This window comes from Varanus komodoensis, unplaced genomic scaffold (genome assembly GCF_004798865.1).
Source record: "Varanus komodoensis strain SLA01 unplaced genomic scaffold, ASM479886v1 scaffold36, whole genome shotgun sequence".
NCBI lineage: Eukaryota > Metazoa > Chordata > Lepidosauria > Squamata > Varanidae > Varanus > Varanus komodoensis.
The window spans coordinates 4628128-4649401 of record NW_025335873.1 but is presented as its reverse complement, the minus strand read 5'-3'; the positions used below and the strand labels follow the sequence as shown (position 1 = coordinate 4649401).

General features: G+C 47.9%; 1 protein-coding gene across 1 annotated transcript in view; it reads right to left on the bottom strand.

The window, feature by feature from the left end:
• CACNA1B (calcium voltage-gated channel subunit alpha1 B) overlaps nt 1–21274 on the bottom strand; it is a 249634-nt gene that overhangs the window by 125199 nt on the left and 103161 nt on the right. Inside the window, exons 7-10 of the mRNA XM_044439840.1 lie at nt 14958–15061; nt 7137–7252; nt 937–993; nt 284–373 (exon numbers count right to left, since the gene is read on the bottom strand). Of these exons, the coding sequence (XP_044295775.1) occupies nt 284–373; nt 937–993; nt 7137–7252; nt 14958–15061 (367 nt within the window). The remainder of the gene's footprint in view (nt 1–283; nt 374–936; nt 994–7136; nt 7253–14957; nt 15062–21274) is intronic.

Below are 21274 nucleotides of genomic sequence, written 5' to 3'. Positions count from 1 at the left end.
GGGGATATTGGATTGGATTCTAGCCTGTGCATCTGGAGGAAAGATTGCTAGAGGGGCACGAGCTAGTCAGAGTGAAAGAACCTTGCTAAATAGACGAGAAACTATCTTCTTGTTTTCATCAGGCTGGCCTATCCAAGCAGCAAGATGCTGGCCTATCCAGCAGCAAACACTGATCACAGAAGACACTGCGAACGGCCAGTCTTGGCCACTGATCCGCCCACCATGCTCCTTTAGGGGACCACCTATGGGTAAAAGTGCTGCTCCCATCAGACTTGTGACTTACCAACCGAGCAAACATCTGTGAAGTGGTCCTCGCCCTCTTCAGCGTGGATGAGGTCGTTTTTGCTCTTCTTGATCGTAGCTCTTTTCAGCACTGAATACAAGGGGGCGGGGGAGGGGAGACCAAATATGCTGGTTAGTGTTCGAAAGCAGATGAGCTCTCTGGACAAGCACACGGTCAGAGACTCCAACCGTCTCTCCAGCTGGAGGCTGGTTCCCAAACAGCCATGTAATAATAAACTATCACAAAATAGTCAGGCTGACAGCTCCCCTCATATGGTCTTTGGAGAAAGGTTGTAATTTAGTCTTCTGGCTCTGATTCTGGTGCAGCTTTTCCATAAGCTGCACCAGAGCTCCCTATAGCAGATGCAACCAGGGCGATGGGCCAAGAGTGAAAGCATGGGCCAGAAAGTCCCAGGAGTTCTGCCCGCCATATGTCTACTGCATGGTCACGCTTCAGGGAGATGCTGCAGGGAACCTCCAGGTAGCAAGCAAGATTGCCGCGCAAAACCCCTCTTGAAACACTCACTGTGCAGCAGAAGACGGTTTGCAGCTCACACAAGAAATAGAACGCTCCCCACTCCTCTATTCTGCTCAAAGCTTCCAAGGTTCACACATCTTACGTAAAGGAGGAGGAATGCAAACCAGTGAACCTACCATCCAGGGGCGACTTCTCTTCGGCATTCTTGTCTTCCTCTGCTAACATCACCTCCTCTGCAAACATGGGAAAGACAGCACTGAATTTCGGATAAAAGCACAGCCAAAAACTGTGGCACCTAAGGGCCAATGCACCAGGACACATCCAAAGGGAAAGGAGCCGTTATAGTCCAGCCGTCTGAATGCATGCCTTGAATGTCGAAGGCTGGGACTTCAACTCCAAGCATCTCCAGGACTGGGAACTCAGGAGTGGAAAGTTGCTTTTCCCAAAATCCTGGAGAATGGCTGCCAGTCAGAGAAGACATTATGGGCTTCAATCAGACAACCTCTTGGGGCAATGGGCTCAGCGGAGGATTTGAAACGTCGGCCTGAGCACTGCTGCACAATGGCTGCCACGGGAGGGGCAGCAAAGGACAGAGACCGAGCACAACGCAGCTCATTGAGAAGTCATGAGCTGTTCAACATCAAGCCCTCCTCTCTCCCCACTCTGCCTGCTGGTTAGAACGCTTTGCCTGATGCGCTGACTTGGAGGGCTTGAACACCTGTGCATTTTGCAACCAATGCAGGTATTACCCCTCACTAGAGTTTTTGTATTTTTTTCTTTATATATCTAATTTTGCAAAGAGACCAAACCAGTCAATCTCAAAGGAGACCAACCTTGACTGCTCTTTAGAGGATCAGATACTGAAGATGAAACTCAAATACTTTGGCCACCTAATGAGAAGGAAAGACTCCCAGGAGAAGGAAGGCCCTGATGCTGGGAACAACTGACGGCAAGAGAAGAAGGGGACGGCAGAGGATGAGGGGGCTGGATGAGGTCACTGGGGTGGTGGGTGTGGACTTGGATGGACTCTGGGGGATGGCGGAGAACAGGAAGGCCTGGAGGAATGTTGTCCATGGGGTCGCGATGGGTCGGACACAACTTCGCAACTCACAACATCTTGGTGGGCTAGGACACTGGAGGAATGTTGCACATGGGATCATGATGAGCTGGGCTTGACTTTGCGACTAAACAACAATATCTAATTTTATACGACCAACCCAGAAGCATCTTTGGGTGATACCAGCGAATGGCAAGGGGAAATAACCATTTGCCATAGCGGGTTAAAATGTGATGATAGTCCCCAACTTAGATGGCTTTAAGAGGGGTGGGTGTTGGGAGCTGGGCTTTCCCTTATTCATTTCAAGTGTTCAAAAGCCCCTTAAAAAGTCCCCCTGTGAACATGCAGTCTATTCTTTTAAAAAGAAGTTCAATTTACACTATTTATAGCATGTCCCTCTCTCCTTCTCTACCCCGGAAAAAACCAAAGTTGCCGAGATGGCCGGCCAGCCCATCACTACCTCTCATGGAAGTGAATTTTCAAGTTTAACGATGTCCTGTGTGAAGAAGTCCAACCTTTGATCTGCCCTCAATCTCCCACCCATTAACTTCATGAGATGACCCCACTGGATTCTATCGTTGCAGGAGGAGGAGCAACAGCTTCCCTCATCACTTTCTCCACACCATGCATAACCCGGCACCCCCCTCTCAGGTCTCGCCCGAGCTGTCTTTCCCCTCCATCTCATCCGCTGCTCCACTGCTTCATGCATTTTGGTTGTCCCAGACCGCAGCATTTCCCTCCTCCCCATGCATAAGATGGGAGGAGCTCCATGGCCTCCATCCATGGACAAGACCACCCTTTTTCTTGGAGCAATATCCAACTTTTTTAAACAAATCTATTGCTCTCTATGCCCTACTTTCCTTAGAATGTGGAAGGCAGCTCACCTAGACCATCACCCATCTGTTTTTAACACACAGTCCCCAAAACTGGATCAAAAAGCAACGGTTGTATAAAACACGACAGGAATCCGAGTGGCTTTGATTGTCTTGACAGAAAAACAACACATACACCATAAATTAAACTGAAGCGTGGGCTGACATTTTCTTCCCTTTTGGCTTGGCTAGATGAGAAAGAAGTGTGAGGAAAGACCGCTAGAGAGTTCTCCTGGACGCAAACCAGCCTCCTTTGGTCACAGCAAGATCTAAGGTGACTTACAACACAACACGTTTTAAAGGGAACATTAAAACACCATGCACAACGAAACCACAAAATCAGACCATGCAGCCAAGATGCTTAAAATCATCCTAAGGTCATACAAGACATAGACATAGACATAGACACACACACACACAGCATCATGTGCTGAATTTCCCCCTTTGCACATTCGAGAAAACAGACCATTTCTTTGCAAAAAGCTCTTTATCCATTGCAAGATATCCAATAAACCCAAGCACTGTGTAATGAATCTCCGAGCATGCACAGAGTGCAGCATTGAATCCAGTCTGAACAACTCCTTCAAGGAACCCTCCTTCTGAGTATGCCCGGGCCCGATCCCTTCTAAAGGGCTCCCTTGGAAGCAAGCCTGCTTCTTTTCTTATCCACCTCTCCTCTAGCTGGTTGGCCCTCCATTCCTGACTGCATCACTTGGTCAAGAGTCGGACCACAGCTATTCTGTCAGGCCCCAACCCGACACTTGTGCATCTGGGCTGCCCTCAGAGCCTGGCCGAATGTTTGGGGAGAGCAGCCTTGAGACTATTGCCTCCTCTTTGATCTCAGAGCCTGGAGCTCCACTGGAACTTGTCTCCTGCCCTTCCCTGACTCACAGTCCAAATCGGCATGATCTGTGAGTGTGCACCAAGAAACAGAGAAACAGAGCGAGTCAGAAGGGGTCTCTTGGGCCATCTAGTCTGACCCCCGGCTCCAGCTGGCTCCGCTCACGACATGCCCACCATGTGCATGGCCAGCCTATCCTTGAACACCCGCACCGATGGGGCCTCAACAACCTCTCATGGAAGCCCACTCCACACCCTCGGGGTCCTGACTGTCAGGACCCCGCGGGTATGGAAGAAGTACCAGATCCTGCCTAATCTTGCAAGCTAAGGCCCGGTTAGTATTTGGAGAGGAAACTTATGTCCTGCATTGAACAGAAGGTTGGAGCCAATGGCCTTCCAGACCTCTCCAACCGTATGATCCTATGATTCTGAGCACTTCTGCCCTCATTCCCACACACAGGTTTAACAGCCTGGTGAAACTGAACAGATCAGAGCCAGTCTATCACCCGAAGGGATGGAGCGTCACAATCGACTCGTACAAGAAACGAGCCCGAACGTGGCATGCCAGCCGTGATCAGCTGGAAGCTGGAAAAAAATTAATAAGGCTTTGGCAGCTCCAGAACATCCCTCAAGGTGCGTTAATGCTTTGTCACAGAGAAGGGAGTTATTGCTAATTAAAGCTCTACAGTTATTATGTGTCGCCTCTACCCCAATATTCATCATTAGTCATAATGAAATCTACCAGCCCAGCCTCCTTATTCAATAAGCCCTCCTCGTGCCAGCTAAAGTACGGTCTGCCCTGTCACATCTGAAACATTCAACAGGCAAAATGTCTCCGTGACTATTCCTCAATGCAAGAGAAAGCTCAGCCTGTTGGGATGTTTGCTTACCATGCAGGCCTGAAAGACACAGAAGCCCCGTGGAGGCAAAAAGGGGTGAAAGTAAGTATGCCAAGCATAACACCAAATATATATCATTCCTCCTTTTTTATCTCTTTTTTATACCTTATCTTTTAGACTGTACTTTGGAAAGCAGGAACTTTTTAATATTTTTATGCCACTCAGGGTGTTGTTGTTGTTGTTGGGGAATGGAGAGGGATAAACTATTAGTGTTGTGTGTGCACTCGGAAGAGACTGGGCTTCTGCTGGATAACAACATTTCAAAATGTGCAAATTACTGCAAGAATGGGAAGCAAATAACTTGAAGCTTTTGTTTGTTGACTGATTGTTTTTCACAAATATGGTAGAAAGGAAACCTGACAGATGCATCCACCCAGGGAAAAGGGTTGGTGGACTTCAATTCTTGTGTATTCAAACTAGATTTATGGCACTGAATTTAGGGGGAAGCCTTCTTTTGCTCTCCATGGGTGAGGATTTCATTTGGTTTATTGTTAGGTATGAGCTTCCGCAACTTCACAAACTTCTGGAAGTAAATTTCCTCCTCTCCATGCATCTGTTTTTACAAATAGGACTGTCCTTCGGAGACAGGGTCCCTCAAAAATACAGAATAGACTTTAGGGCATATGCAAATTAGTACATGCCAATGCATATGTTTGCTTTTGTTCATCCTGTGGGCTTGAGTCCCAGATCGCTGGGAACCTAGCACCACCCCCAATCTCTTTGCAGCTCCAAATCCTCTGAAGCAGACCCTGGAACCCTTTTTCTAGACTAAATAGCAGAAAGAAAGATGGCTGGTTGTGAAGGTGGAGGTTAGATTCGGGGACTTGTCTCTGAAGAAACCAGCAGCAGTGCAGTGCAATTTTGTTAAGGTTTTGTATCACATTTGGGGCCACTTTTTGCCTTGGATCTTACTCTGGACCCATCGAGGTCTCCCAGACTAAATTCCACCCTCCTCCTCCTCCTCCTCCTCCTCCTCCTCCTCCGTGCATGCATGCTGCATGCCCTTCCAAGACATGAGGCATCACCTGCAGGAGCCCATGTGGGGTCTCAGGAAGTCTTTTGTCCTTGTGGAGAGAGGGAGCTTAGAAATGCAGCACGAGACTGCATTCCAATGAAGGAAGCAGCAGCAAATTCATTTCCGTGGGTGGGATTCATGTGTCCCAGAGGTGCTTTTAAGGCTTGTGTTAAGCATGGATACAGTAACTCCGCTCGTTCGGTCTCTGCCCTTTTCTTACTGAACGAGGGGAGACACAGCCGGGCTTTGGGAAACGGGCAGGAGCCGTGGGACAGCCGCTCAAGGAACCGCTAGGAGGCTGCTTGCTTCTACAGGAAGCAAAACATCGCTGGCAGGTCCCCCAAGGCGGTGCTGTCTGTGGTCCTGAATCTTGGCTTTGAACAAGCACCTCCGCCCCTGTCCAGGGTCCTGACCCCAGCACCAGGCCAGGCCAGGCCTGCCTTCCTCCACCTTGGTTGGGCCACTGCATTTCCCCAGCCGTCGTGGCTATTGTGGTGGGTCAGGGCATTAAATTGGACAAGCCCAGCTTAGACTGAAATGCACTCGTGCGTTAAAAAAATAAAATAAAACCTCCCCGGCATATAAATTAAATTAGAAAAGAGAATGGTGCTTGGCAGTAGGTATTGCTTTGAAGGAGAAAACATAGCCAGAGCCATCAACACAAAAAGGCATATTTTATGAATGGGAATGTGGCATGAAGGGCTCTCTTCCTGAAGCTGAGAAACCGCAGAGCGATCACGCGGAGATAAAGGGAGACTGGATCACAATGGGGGAGTCCCGCTGAGCGGCACCGGTCAGGTGGGCCCCCAACCCAGAGGCCTTCAGACAGGCCAGGTGCAGCTTCCACTCTCCCCAGCCATCAGGTTCAACATGCGTGGGGTGAGGAGCAGCTGGAGAAACTGTTTTATGGCCCAATATTTCTCCTGGCACTTCCAAACCCTTGCTGGTTTCGGGGCCTGCCTGAGCACCTAGAGACGGCAGCCTTGACATAAGCTCACCCTCTTCCACTATCTCTGGCTGCAGACCTCATTTCCCACGCCTGAACAACCACATCCAAAGAGTCGGTGCCACACTGGCCCTGGAAGCACACCGAGAACAACGGCCCCTTTCGTTCCCAACATAACTTCTACAGCCCGCCAGTCACATTAGTGCACATACGTAAGTCCAGTCTGGCTGGGTGGCCACCCAGACGTCCCTTGAATGCCGAGGAGACCCACACGTGGCCCACCCCAGCCCCCTACATCTATTGTGACAAACGGCTGCCTGCCCCAGACCCCATGTCCTTAGAAGTGTGGAATGTTATTCTCTGCTGAGCACATTATTTATATGATGCAAAGTCCATGAAATACAGCCTGTGATTTTTCTATACAAGCTCAGTGGTGTACCCAAAAGGCACCGAGAGACCATCCGTGACAACACTCCCGATCATAACACCGTCCTTCCTTCCTAGCTTTGCTGTACTAATTCAGCAGCTGCAGTGCGAGAGCAAACCTTGGTCCCAGCCGAGTCCTAAATAAGCACACCAATTCCCTGATAAATCCTAGCCTGTCCCTTTCATGCTGAAGCATCTCTTTTTCTTGCCTTAGGTGCAGTTGAGAGATCTTCTAAGGAAAGGAATGACAGCCTAAATGGGAATTTTGGCTTTATCTACTCCCCTATTCCCACCCCAAGAGCCCCAAGCTCTCCTGCTTACCTGCCTTAAAGATCCATTCCAAGTAGCCATTGAGTTCCCGTTCTATTTGTTGCTGCCTCCGGAGTTTTAGGAAGGCCCGTCGGTTTTCGACTCTCTCTCGTTCTTTGGCAAACTCTCTGCAGAGAAGGGAAGAAACAAAAGGCTACAAGTCTTGCCCCATCTGAAGCCTGTTTGCAAAGGAGCTGATTCTTCCTACTAAGCTGATTTCTCAGAGGCGAGCCGCATTTGGAATAGTTTAAGTTTCCTGGAATAGCAGCATTTCAGAAAGACAGAATTGGAAGGATTTGCAAAACAGCCATGCCAGAAATAATGCTCAGTGGGAATTCTTGTCCAGGCCAGTCTCACTCCATTTAGGGAAAGATGTTTGAGGAGGAAACACAAATGCATGATCGGCCACCTGCACTTGAAGCAATCCAGCCACAGGAAGATTTCTGCAATTCCTCAGAAATTATGCAAACTACCTATTTCATGCCCCAAAATCATGGATGGCTGTGAGACAACCTCACAGCTGTGGCACAATTGGGCAGCATACAAATGTGTTAAACAAACAAAACTTTAGATACTAGAAATAGGCTATTGTAATGTCCCCTTCCAAGGCTAAACATGCCCAGTTCTTTCACTCTTTCCTCTTAATGCCTAGATTCTAGTCCCCTGATCATCTTGGCCTCCTTTCTCTGAACTTGTTCCAAATCCTTCACAGAGAGTAGCATCCAGAACCAGACATGATGGCTGGGTTCGCACCACACAACCAGCCATGCTGGTCTTTTGTTTTCTTGGTTTGTCATGCTGTTCAAACCTAGTCACAGTATTTCAGTGTGGTACATTTGGTCTTCAGAAACCATGATAGGAAACCATGATTTGTTCCATGGATTCTTTATGCCACAATGGTTACTACTCATGTTGTTTTCAGGGAAAAGCATCTCTCCCCTCTATTTAAAGCCGCCTCTTCAAATGGGGTGGGGTGCATGATGTAGGGAGTGAACTAGACTGCCCCTCTTGGAAGACATTCCAGAATCATCATGCCCTAAATTCTGAAGACGACGACCTTGCAGACTCTGTGATGGGAGTTTTGGGAGCTCAGGGAGAGGCTAAGGTGTTTGAAGTTCCCTCACAGGTTCTCAGGCCAACCAGGAGAGCAGAAATGCTTCGGAAGAGACAGGAGGAGTCCAAGAAAGGAAGGAAGGAGAGCTGTTGGCTTGCCTGGTCCATGACCCAGTGACGAGCCATTGGGGGATATGAGCTCCCCACCTAGAGGGCTCGCATAGGACCTGCCGACTGGTCTTCACCAACTGAGTCACCCTGAGTCCAGCTTGTGACTAAATGAGGAGACACAGGAGAAGTTCCCAGTTTGGGTTCCCCTCTTGACATGAGGAGGGGCTTAACTTTCAGCTTGCTAGAGGGTTTCCAAAATTACTTTGTCTTGCAGCTGTGAAGTACCAGTAAAGATCCAAATTGCAAGGAGACTGACTGGTGTCTGGGAGCCCAAGAGCAAGAAGGTAAGGACTAAACTCATGACACGTGGACAGCATATGGGGCATTCAAACAGGAGAATGTCCCCTGGAAAAACCCTACCCTTAGCTCCACTTTCCTTGCCTACAACATACCTCAGGACTGTCAACAGGGTCCACCATCACCTTCCACCTGCAGCATAGTTTTTCCTAAAGGACAGCCTAGCAACACTTCCAGGGAGCTGCAGAGAGGGCTGCCTCTGGAAAGTTATTCAGCAGCCCATGCCGTGTTCCATCCCTGACACTGGTGCCTGGCCTCCAGGGCAGAATGGACAAAGGCATCAGGGGATGCTGATGTCAAATTCCCAACAGCCAGGTTCTTCCCCAGAACGTAGCTCCCTCCTTGGCTCCTTCTCAGCAGCACTTCCTTCCTGGAGAAGACCCCATCAGCTGCAGAGGGGCAACCAGCACAGCCCAACCAAAGAGTGGGCTCCTACATATGGACAGAAGAACCACCAGGCACATCCACTGACCCTTCGGCCAGCCCAGAAGCTCAGGCAGACCTGAGCGGCACATCACACAACTCCCTCCCCCTTTTGGCTTTTGAAGCAACTGAAAGCACCGGAGGGTTTTGTCTGCTGCCTTGCTGAAGTCAAGATATACTCCGCCCACAGCATAGTGACAATCGAAGGAAGTTAACCAGTTGTAAAACAAAATAGGATTTGTCTTGCAGGAGTTTTTGCTGGACAAGCCATCTGGCTTCCAGGGATCCCTGCATGACAGAGGCAATGCTGTGCCCCATGTAGCACCAGCTAACTTTGGGTTGTAGAACCTTGACAGAAAGAATCAGAAGCCCCCAAGAATGCTTCCCGCTGGAGGTGGAGGCAACATCCTGGACCAAGGATACAGGTCTACAGATCTCCTGAGTTGGGTCACTTGCCTGGAACTGGATCACAAGGCGACACATGAACTTCCCTGCTGATGCTGGTAGAAATGTTTTTCAGCAGCCCATCCAAACTCCACATCTTTCTCACTGGGTCCCTACTTTTCTGAGCCTGGCTGTTCAATGCCCCTTCTCATCAGCAATGTTGCACTTGTCCGTTTACACTCCAAATGAGGGATCGAGGCGCACATGTGCTGGTTTTGTTGTCAAAGGAGCCGAGGATACAAGCGCCCTGGGACAGCCTCGTCTCCACGGTCCTCATTGTACCTGTCGAGACTGTCACTTGCATTTAACCCAGAGGGGCTGGGCCTGAGCTTCCCCGAAGCACTTCTGCCTGACCTCAGAGTGTTCCTTTAATGGCCATCAGCTGAAATCTGCCATCCGTTTCTCCTCTCATTTATAGCACTGGCCCTGTCTTTCCCATCTTCCAACCATCAACGTAGCATCTCCTCTCCCGATAATAAAATGCCCTCTTTTCTGGGTCAGTGCTCCAGCCAGTGGCCCAGTCACTCAGCCTTGATGTCGCATCGGGAAGAGGAAAGCAACCTGACAGCTACAAGGGAACATCAGCCTGCATGTCGGATGCGCTACGCCCTTCTTGCCACTGCACAATTGTTTCGATGCAAATAGAGTGGAGGGGCGCACCAGCATGGAGGAGCAGAAAAGCCCCCCCCCCAACCCTGGCTTTCTAGGGAGTACTGGGTGAAAACCTGAGCTGCACCGAAAACTGGAATGGAGACAAGAGAAGACATCTTCTGAGCTGGGGATGTGAGTGATGAGGCAGTGGAAAAGGTACGATTGCTCTTGTACTTCCACAGAAAATCTCCCTTTTCTAGGAATGGATTGTCCCACCAAATGTATTCACAAACCAAGACATGAACACACTGGCTCTGTTTGGACATCACTCTAAAAGTGGGGTTTAGATGGTCCCAACTTTCTTGGCCTTTAGAAGGAGTGGCCTTTCCAAATGAGCCCCACACACCCCAGAGGGAGAACACTGAAGGGAGCCAAAAAGGGGAGCAAACCCTCAAAGGGCCATGCCCGACAGCCATCGAACATTGTGCTGAAAAGCAAGAACGGAAAACTGGGGGATGTGAAATGGAGCATCATGGAAGAGCGACAGGCTGGCCAGCATTCAATCGGGTCATGAAAATACACAGCAACATTCTATGGCCCCCTCCCTCTGTGTGTTTGTGTGTGTGTGTGTGTGTGTGTGTGTGTGTGTCTGTGCTTAAAGAACATATTCAGTAAGCTCTGTTGGCTGAAGAGCTCTCAGTCTCCCCTTCAAAAAAATGGCAAATTAAGCAGCTGTTGGGCTGAAATGAATTCTCCAGGTGGGGACATGAAAAGAGGCCAAGAGAGATGGATGGCTTTTACAAGAAGCTAAATTGGGATCCCATTGTCGCAGGATGTTGGAGACATCGTTTTCCAGCGTGGCAAAACCTTAAAGATGACTTGATGGCACAAAGAGCAGGAAAGGAGGAGGGAAAGTGGGTGAAATAGAGCAGGGATCTCAATGAATCTGCAAAGGAATTTGAGCCCCGTCACTCAAACAAGCTACGTTCAACAGCTTTGGAACAAGCCGTGATACTAAGCCAATTTTGAGTTTGGATTTAATTGTCTGCCTTGTTCCAAAGCTTCCCACTCAGACAAAATGCAGAACTGTAGTTCACAGGAAACCTCCTAGGTTGTTTGCTTCTGTTCACTATGGTGTGCCCAACGCTCCTCACATCATAACTTATTACATAACACTCTGATTCAGTGCACAATTTGCAGCACAAGCCCACATTTAATTTATTAATTCCTCTATTCGTATTTAATTTCCATGCCACCCAATAAGCAGAGCTCTCCAGGCAGTTCTCAACATCATTTCCCATGGCCAGCCTGCCTTAACGCTTCTGCTCATCAGTGGGAGCATATCCCCGATTCCACAAATGGTGCCAGCTGGTGTCCCAATCTGTAGACATAAACCTACCTACCTTGCAACGTCTGCAAATTTTGCAACCCATTCATGCAGTGGGCTATGCGAGCACTAAACTAATGGACAGAGCACCATCCAGGATTCTTCTGCAGCTCCCCCAGGAGCCATGGTGCAGGTGGAGGAGCATGCAAACTACTGCACAGAGGCAAATAGCCCAAAGCATGGCTGCTGGACCCTTCGTACGCCTGGAAGAAACATCAGGGCTCAGCCAGCGATTAGCGACTACTCTGGCATGAGCGATTCTGTGCATTCATTGTGTGGCTTGGCCTGCACACTCAGCCATAGAATGCTACCTTGGACTAGGTCCCACCTTTTAGCCTGATCTTCCCGTATTGTCTCCTCCGGTTGTCAGTGGCTCCCCAAGACCCCCGGCAGAGGTCTCTCCTATCACCTTTTAGTGGGAGAACCTAGAACTGCACCTGGGACTTCCAGTGTGCAAAGCAGGGGTTCCAGGACCTAGAAAGGATTCTGTTTCCCCTATCCACTCTTCCACGCTCAGCCTCAGACTGAAGACAAGCTTGACTTTCCGTGGCACAAGCTGGAAGGATAAACCACCAGGCTGGGCCTGGCAAGTGCTGAAGAGCATGAATATTTTCAAAGCCCCTCGTGGCTCACGATTCCCCCAGGAGTCAGCCTGAGTTAATGTTCTCCATGCTTCATTTCAGTCTAAGAATTAACAACGTAGTGCTTGGAAAAAGCAGATCCTTGCTCAGGGGGAAAGTATTTATTCTCAGGTTTCAGAGTGCTGTCTCTTGCCTTCCCCGAGCACAATAAATCGTCTCTAATATGCAGCCCCTCCCGGGGCTCCCACTATGAGCAACAGCCATTTTGCCATTTCCAGCTGTTTTGCTGAAATTCAAACATAATCTGAGCAACAGCTTTTACTGCACGCATCAGTGTTCTCTCTGCAAAGCAGCTTGGAAAGAAAGGCCAGGCAGGAGCTGCGATGGGGAGGCGAGGACAAGTCAGGAACGTTTGGCCCTCTGGACGTGGTTGTATCATCCCTCATCAGCACCACCAGTGGTGAGAGCTAATGGGAGTTGCAGTCCAACATCTGGAGGGCCACACAAGTTGTCCACTCTCGGCACAGATGTACAGGAGGCAGACTTTCAGGAGAGAGGGCAACCAAGCGAAGTATCAGACCAAGGAACCAAGACAGAGGTGTCCGAACACAGTGAGGGTCAGACTCCTGACAGTCAAGTGATGGCTCCAAAGGGAGCTAATTTTCACTCCACATACACCTGAGTGGTGAGATGCAGCTGAGGTGAGCCAGCAACCAAGGCCTATGGACTGATGAAGAAACCAACTGCTCCTCCGCACCTCTGCTGCAAGGACTCGCACACCGGGGGTGGACATGTGGGAGCCCCGTGTCAGACACAGCCTGCTCCCAAAACCATATGAGCGACCCGAGCTCGGAAAGGAAGAAAATCAGCATGTTCCCAAGAGGATGGAGAAGCAACCTCTCGCTTTGATTTTAGGTCTGTTTGCCAGAGATATCTCGGTCTGCTCTGACCTTCTGCAAGCAGCTTGCCTGAACTCACAGCTGGGCCAAGAGCCCCATGAGAGATCTTGCGCTGCCTCCTGTCAGCCCTTGCAGAAGAAGAAGCCTGCAGGGCTGGAGTGCTCCGGCTGGCAGAGATGCTGGACCTTGCTAATAGCCGGTATTTATCTGAGGAAGGACTGGGCTGTCTCAGCCCATCACAGTCAGAGAAGCCGCTGCTGCCACCACTGCACTCACGGCCTTCCTGTGCCATGAAACAGCTGCACGCCGGCTTTATATTCCTGAAAATGCATGCAGAAATAGATAGTCCTGAAGAGGCAAGCAGAGTGCGAGAGTACCTGACAAAAAATGGGGAGAAATTCATGCAGTCTGGTGCTTTGATTCAGAAAAATGACTCAAAATTCAAAATATCCTTCATCAAGAGGATGGAGCCAACCTGGAGGTTAAAAAATGGAGGCGAAGGGTGCTCTGATGGCACTCTGCAAGTACTTGAAAGCCTGTCACAAAGCGGAAGGACAAAACTCAATCATCCCAAAGTGCAAGACACAGAATAATGGGTTCAGGTTACAGGAAACTGGAATCCAGCCGGATATCAGGAAACATGACCTGGAGAGGTTGTGGGACTGGAGTCATTCAAGACACAACTGGACAGCCCTCTGAGAGGGATAGTTGAACAAGGTGTCCTGCACCGAGCAGGAGGTGGAACTTGATGGCCTTCTAGACCCCTTCCTACTCTATTTTAGGATTCTGCCTTTGACTGTCCCTCACATGATGGTCTTCTCCAGGGAGCACTGTCTTCTCATGATGCGTCCAAAGTGGAACAGCCTTGGCTTTGGCATGTTTGCTTGCAAAGAAAGTTCTGCCTTGGTTTGATCTGGGGCCCACTGGCTTCTCTTTGTCAGTCCAGGATATTCCCTTACTTTAAGAAATTGCCAACATAGGAACATTTCTTCATAAATAGAAGAGCAGGAAGTTGAGGTGAAAAAGAATTGAAGGCGGGGGAAATAATAATCTTGACAGCTGTCACCCATCCTTAATGATGGTCCAACATTATATGCATTATAAATTCTATATTGCTCATGGATGAAGCTCTCTGGGCGGTTTGCAAGATTCAGTCCCCCAACCCTGATTTCAACCAGACCTGATCCTGCTTAGTTTCCATGATCAGGCAGGATCAGGCACTTCAGGGTCTACAGAAGCGATGCCTCTTCATCAAGGGAGCACAAGATCCTCCTTCTGATTCAAATTCACAGCTTCTAAACCTCTGATGGACCATTTCTCTCAAGACCTCATTGCAAGAATAAGACCCCTTTGCATTATGCCACTGGTTTAACCATTTTGCTCCATCACCTTCAACTTCACAGGCCATTCAATGTAGGAAATAAAGACCTTCATGAATAAACAGAATTCCTTGCACTATTTCTAAACAGAATCAAGGGGTCAAGAAAAGGGAATTCAAGAGCTCGTCCCTATTGATCAGCAAGTATCAACAGAAAAATTAGGGCTTCAATGCCCTAATGATAATTATCATAGGGTTGTTAATAATGTAAGAAGAGGCAGGGTGCATCAGACAAAAGGTACATATAGTCTAGCTTAATGCTCACAGAGAGGTCAACCAGCTGCCCATAGAAAGCTCAAAAGGAAGAGCTATGTATAAATAAATATCAAAAGAGTTCTAGTCTTCTTTTGGGCCAGTCTTTGCCCCTCATCCAAAGAGTTGTTCTTGGATGATACCATGGAGAAGAGATGATCCCTGAAAGCTACCTTGGGTTGCTTTCAAGAGAAACAAACAGGATATAAATGGAAAGGAGTAATTCTGTCAACTTACTTATTGGAACACTGGCTAAAACTTCAGAGCGTCAGAACATTCTTTTTATACACAATAGAGCTATCATAGCTGATACTCTTCTCTGATGTATATGTCAAAGGGGAAAAAGGGGGTTCTTACCCTGACAAGACACCAAGTACCAGGTTGAGCATGAAGAAAGAACCGATGATGATAAGCGGAATGAAATATAACCAGTTCCACATATTCCCTGCGGCGTCATTAGTCTGAAAAGACAGAAAGGAGGAAAGAGAGAAATTAGACTCCAAGGCCATGTATCTGCCATACAAGAGGCCATGCATTGTTTCCAAGGGTCTGTTGTTACACTTTAGGACTTGCCACACATCACATAAAATGTGCAACCATTCTAGTGGGGCCTCTGACAAAACACTGAGAAGTGTTCCGGTTCAACGTTCCAGCCAGCCGTGCCTTTTGCCAGGATACTCCACTCCAGCCCCACTTCAGTTTTTCCATTTTCCCAAGCACTCAAGTCAGCATTTCCTGGCCACCAAGGATGCTGCTTGAGCCAATTTTGAGGTTTTACCCTATTCCCTTCCCCATTCTGCACTGCCCCATAACACTAACAAAAATATTTTGCCCTGCTGCAAACTTTGGAGTTTTCCCAAGTCAGCTCATCTTTCCTTCTTGTACACAGATGTCCATTTACATACAAATAATATGTTTGCTCTTGGCATATATGAATATCCGTAGAAACTGGGCCCAATTCTCCCAAAATGCACCATTCCAAGATGGATACTTCAGACTCATAATCTGAACTAGAAGAGGAGGTGTGGACAGAAAACTTAGCTGAAATGCCAAGGCCATTGAGCTTCCAGATAAGCCAAGTGTTTTGTGTCCAGGGAGAGATGGTTAGGAACAGGAAGAGTTAGGGAAGGAATAGCGTCACTTGATCAGATCAGTGGTTCGACATCACATCAAATGAGTGGATGAATTAAGTAACATCCCGCATTCCCACTATCTGGCCCACAAGCAACATGAACCTCCCTGAGGGTGGTACCAACTCTGTTTGGTGGAGAAGCAAGAAGAGGAATTCGATTTGCAGTAAATTTCTGCCTGCAATTCCTAGGGGGCACATTCACTTGTTGGATGCTTGTTGCTAGCTTCATGTACCACAAAACCAGTTCTGGCTGGCCAGCTTAATCAAAGACTGTAGTCAGAAGCCTCTTGATTTGATCTGCTGGGAAAGGAAGAGGAAAGGGCTTGGAGGAGAGAGGGAGAGACCAGCTCTCAATGATAACAGAAGCAATCAGATTTGAGTGGAGAGATTTTCATTAAGTCAGGTGGTAGGTGGGGCAACCTCACAGCAACTATACAGGAGATTTTTTACTTTCACAGACTGAGGAGCTGGGTTAATCCAAGTAGGACCCCAGTGGCCCTTTCTTCACCTGACCTTGCTGCAAATTTTAGCTGCAGTGCCTTTTCTGGCCATCTTGAAGGAGGGCGCTGGTGTGCTTTGCAGTACAGGACAGCTCCCTGATGAGCTGCTCCATCCCATGTGCCTTGACTCTTTACATGTGGCACTTCGTAATCCACACATCTGTACGGGAAGCAGATCGCCTGTGCCGAAGCACCCAGGCTAATGAAATAATGCAATTTGCAGAGCACAAAGAGCCAAAGCCAGCAAAACAGACAACAGAAATCAACCAGCTGTTCTTGAGCTTAGGAAAGGCAGCGTGCCTGTGAACGTTTTCCATCTCATTCCACTCGAAAAGAGGATCAAAGGGGGAGGGATGGGACATCTCCTCTCTTGCTCATTAACAGCTCGAAGCCAAGAAGTGAAATGATTCTTCATGGCTTCAATTAAAATATTTTAATGCCTGGGTGACTTTCTCGGCTGCTCTCTCCTGCCCCCACTAAACCTCAAAACCATTTGGATACAATAGGGATGGGAAAAGGAAGCAGTGTGTGCCCAAGGCTTGGAAGGCATTATTATATTATTATTATTATTATTATTATTATTATTATTAATAATAATAATAATAATAATAATAAGTGCACTCTTGGAAGGAACCCAAGGGCACGTACATGGCTCCATTTTATCCTTGCAACAACCCGGTGAGGTAGGCTAGGCTGAGAGTGCTTGAAGGCATCCTGTTCAAAGGGCCATCCAGCCCAAGTCAGGTTCAAAGAAAATGAATCCTAAGGGAGAACAAACAGGGAGCTTGGCATCATCACTTCCCCACAGTCAACCCCTGGAGAGCAGACCCGCATCTCCCCTGGCACAGTCTGCCCCACTGGGGTGTGAAATGGTTTGCTACGATAATCCAGTAACGTGGACTTGGGGATTTTTGTTACAATCAACACAGCTAGCTTTGACTTTTAGGAATGGGTACATTTAGCCATTCTACTCCAGGACCCTACACAGAGCTCCCATCGCTCAAAGCCCTTCTTTGTATGTTTCCTTCAACTACTCTGTAAAGCTAACCAATTTGGCATCAACTGTCTTTAAAAAAAAAAAAAAAGACCGTTGCAGGACATCTAAACTTATCTTTGGTTTGGTTAATATGAAATCTGCCTGATTTTGCTTGGTGATGCACCGGTGAAAGGAGACAGAGTCTTGCCCAAATTAGAAGCATGTCTGAAAAAGAGCCTCCAAAGGGACATTTTCCATTTTCCATTTCCCAGCCCATCCTGGGTCCAATTCACGCCCCTCATGACCCTCTCACCCCACGTCAATTTTGGATTCTGAACATGCAGGCGCAGCCGTTAAGCCGAATCTCGCTGCTGCCCCCAAACCTGCTCTTTGTATCTTCCCCAAGGACGAGATGCAGATCACAAAAGTTTGCAAATCTTCTGGTGGGTCTTAAAAGGAATTACACTAATTGGAGTTTTCAATCTGCTTTTCTAGGTAAATGTTGATATTCTAAGTTTTCATCTATACATATATAGATCATTGTATGCACATTTATCTGTCCTCTTTTGTCTTTTTTCTCTTGCGATGCATAAGTTGGTCATCCAAAATTATTCAGTTAATTGCATGGGTTTCAGGGAGTTCTAGTAATGCATGTATGTTGGATTATTATTATTATTATATTATTTACTCCTATACCACTCCACAGCCAAAGGTTTGGAGAACGTATGGACCTACAGCTGCTTGGAGTGCAAAATCCCACAAATGACCCTTGAATTCTTAATCAAGCCAAAACCCATATGTTTCTTACCTGTGATTCAAAGTCACTCTCAAAATGCATTAAAACACATGGATTTTTTTAAATGCACTTGAAAAATGCTTTTGTCAATGGGGGAGATGCAAGAGGATGCACAAAATTGTGTGAGTTTGGGGAAACATGTAAAAATGCAGATTTCTTTAAAATATACAGATAAATGATTACAAAGTTTCATGCATGATACCAGACAAATCCAATGCAGAATTGGGACAGAATAAATGGAGCACCGGAAAATTGAGCTCAACAGATTACAACATCCTTAATTCAGAGCCATTTTAAATCACACTGCAGCATGCCAGTTGCCCGGACTATAATATCCACTGTTCATTCAAATAATCAATTTGCTCCCGGAAATAATTTCTATGGTTTCAGGCGTGCATCTTAGGAGAGATTGTACATCATGCTAGAAAATGCTACTCGATGTGGAAATAAACAGTCTGACTTCCCAACAGACTGACAAAGATTTAACTGTCAGACACTTTGCCCTGAGTCAGAAAAGTAACTTCATCCAAAATAAGAAATACTATCCATCTGGGAAAGCTCTCCTTCCCTGTCTCCTGCCCTCAAAACTCAGCTTGGATTACCTCTGTTGCAGCTTCGCAGGTGTGCTTGCTGCGTCTGTTAATTAGCCAAGCTATTGAGACTTTGTTTATTTCAGTTTATCCCCACACCTAGTTCAGGGAGCGGACACAAACCTGACAGAAACAAAGGGACACGATCCAAGTTGAAACACGTCCAGGCATCTCAGGTGTGGGCCTGCCCCCGAAGCCCTTCCCGCACCCGCTCCCAGAGCCTCTCCAGGGGCCATGTGTTTTGCCATAAACGATGGGAGAACATTACTCAGCCATGCTGGAGCTCCAAGCACCCATCCTGAGTGACTAAGAGGAGAGGATTAGCACTGCTGGATCAGGCCCAAGTTATGCGCCTCGCCGTGCGCAGCGCTTCCCACAGTAGGGCAGCTGGTCAGTCCAGCCACGGGGCACGAAAGCAGCAACCTTCTCCCATGGCTGAATCGCAGAAATGGGGAGTCTACCGCTTCTGAAACTGAAAATCCAGTTTGTAGAGCTCCCGTGCCCATGCATGGGTCCAGCCCTACTTAAACGGCATCACTGCAACCGATTCCTGATATGAACTCAGCACTGTCGCAAGACCCTAACCATTCCTTCGGCCACATCTATTCCACTTGACCTGAGCATGTGTCCCGTGTTGTGGGGAACCCAAAGATGCTGCGCAAATGAGCACAGGGTAAGGGTGGGGAGACTCACTCGTGGGAGCCGAGCTGCTTCCTTCCCTGGAGGTCTGGGGATCTACTGCTTGGTGCCTGGTGCAAAAGCCAAACACTTAGAACTCAAGGAACCTGAGTCTTGACTATGAGATCGACTCGTAGTTCACAGTCCTTGAATAAAAAATCCCCTCCAGTTACCCTCCCCAGCTCCCCAGTATGAGCTCTACTGGAGGAATTTCAAGGAGATTATTAAGGTTCAACAGGCAGTGCAGTGAACTTTCCCTGTGTCCAGAAAAGGAAGTAGTTGATTGAAGGCTTGCTGAAGCCTTACATCCTTCAGCTTGTGAGGAAGAGTGCCAGAGAGCATGGCCCCGAAGCCACCTTTCCAACCATTCTGTAGATAAGAGCAGCTTTTGCTTTGAGGGAAAAAAAAGCAAAAAAAAAAAGGCCTTACTAAAGTCACTTCACCTCTCTATCCCCAAGGAACAAAAGGTCAGAGCTGGTATGCGTGCTGGCGGACTGCAATAGTAGGAGAAAGGAAATCTAGGAAATCTTAAAAATCCACCACAAGAAGAAATCCACCATTCCCAGCCTGGGGAGACCAGGCTTGGAGAGTCACGGGCAGCCCCTGGCCTATTCAGGAAAGCATTACAGTCACACATATGGGAAGTCGACACTTCCTTCTGCATCACTGTATTCAGTGCTGTCATGCACCCTTGTCCAGGTGGTCCTGTTTCTTCCTGAGCATCCCTGCATGTAAAGGAAGGTGCTTTGGCTGGAGCAAGTCCCTGGAGTTCACACACACACACACCACCAACCCATTTTCTTCATTTTGGATGTCTTTTTGAAGCACTGGGGTCCCTTTTTTTGCTGCAAAAACATCATTGAGCTGCAAAAGGTTCAGAGATCTACCTGGAGATTCTAGTCTCCTCTTTGCCAAGCCCTGCCCTGGAAAAGCCAACCTGTGCGCATACCCCTCCGTTGGATTCGTTCTCTATCTTTCTACCAAGAAAGGAGGAGTTCAAGGCAGCCTACAATCAGCAACAGCATAAAAAGAAATGAAAACAAAAATGATGAAAGGGGATAAAACCAACAGCAACAAAAAGGGGGTGGGGAACCAGACAGAACAACAGGAAAAAAACTGAAAGCACTCCCCCAAACAGACAAAAGGCTTGCTTGAATTAAAAAAAAGATCTGCCTGTTGAAGGAAAGACAGGAGAGTTCTGGTGTTCAGGAGGAGTTGTACGTTCCTCAGAACCAGCCCTGGCCAAAAGTCCGCCTACAGCATCCTGCACCAGCTGAACCTCCCAAAAAGCTTGCAGGAGCAACTGCATAACAATTGCATTGCCATAGACCACGTGGGACTGAATTAAGGCATCCACCGCCAATGCCAGGGGGGGAATCTCTAGGAATGGTTGCAGCTGCTCCAGCCATACAGATACATTTCTGTCCTCTATGGAACGCTACACGTCCAGGTTTCAAGACCTAGTCTATTAATTAATCAATTAATTAATGAAAGTTTTTCTAAGCCACACACTGCAAGCAGCTCGGGACAGCTTACAAGAAAAAGAAAAGAAAAAAAACTGAAACTATAAAACAAAACAAAAACCAATTAAACATTAAAATGCAGGGAAAATAAAAAGGGTTTCACCTGATGCCAAAAAGGATTAACCAACAGTGCCAGGCGACCCTCCCTGGGGAGCACACTTCACACTTGGGGTGCCACTGCTGAAAAGGCCCTTCTCTGGGTAGCTACCCTCCTAATCTGCTTCGAGGAGGGGTCCCAGAGAAGGACCTCGGCCTCAAATCCCAAGGCTCGGGAAGGAAGAAGGCGCTCCCTTAGGTAGGATTATGTCCGAGTGGCAAGCCTGAGTCACCCGCACGAGTGAAACGCCATCCAGCACAGGTTGAAGCCCTGTTCCCTCATTTGCCTTTCCACTGACCAAGGGCACTTTTGTCCTGAAAAAGCTTCCATGCATCTGTCTTTGCCCAGCCTCTTACAGACTTCAGACACCAACTGCGAACCA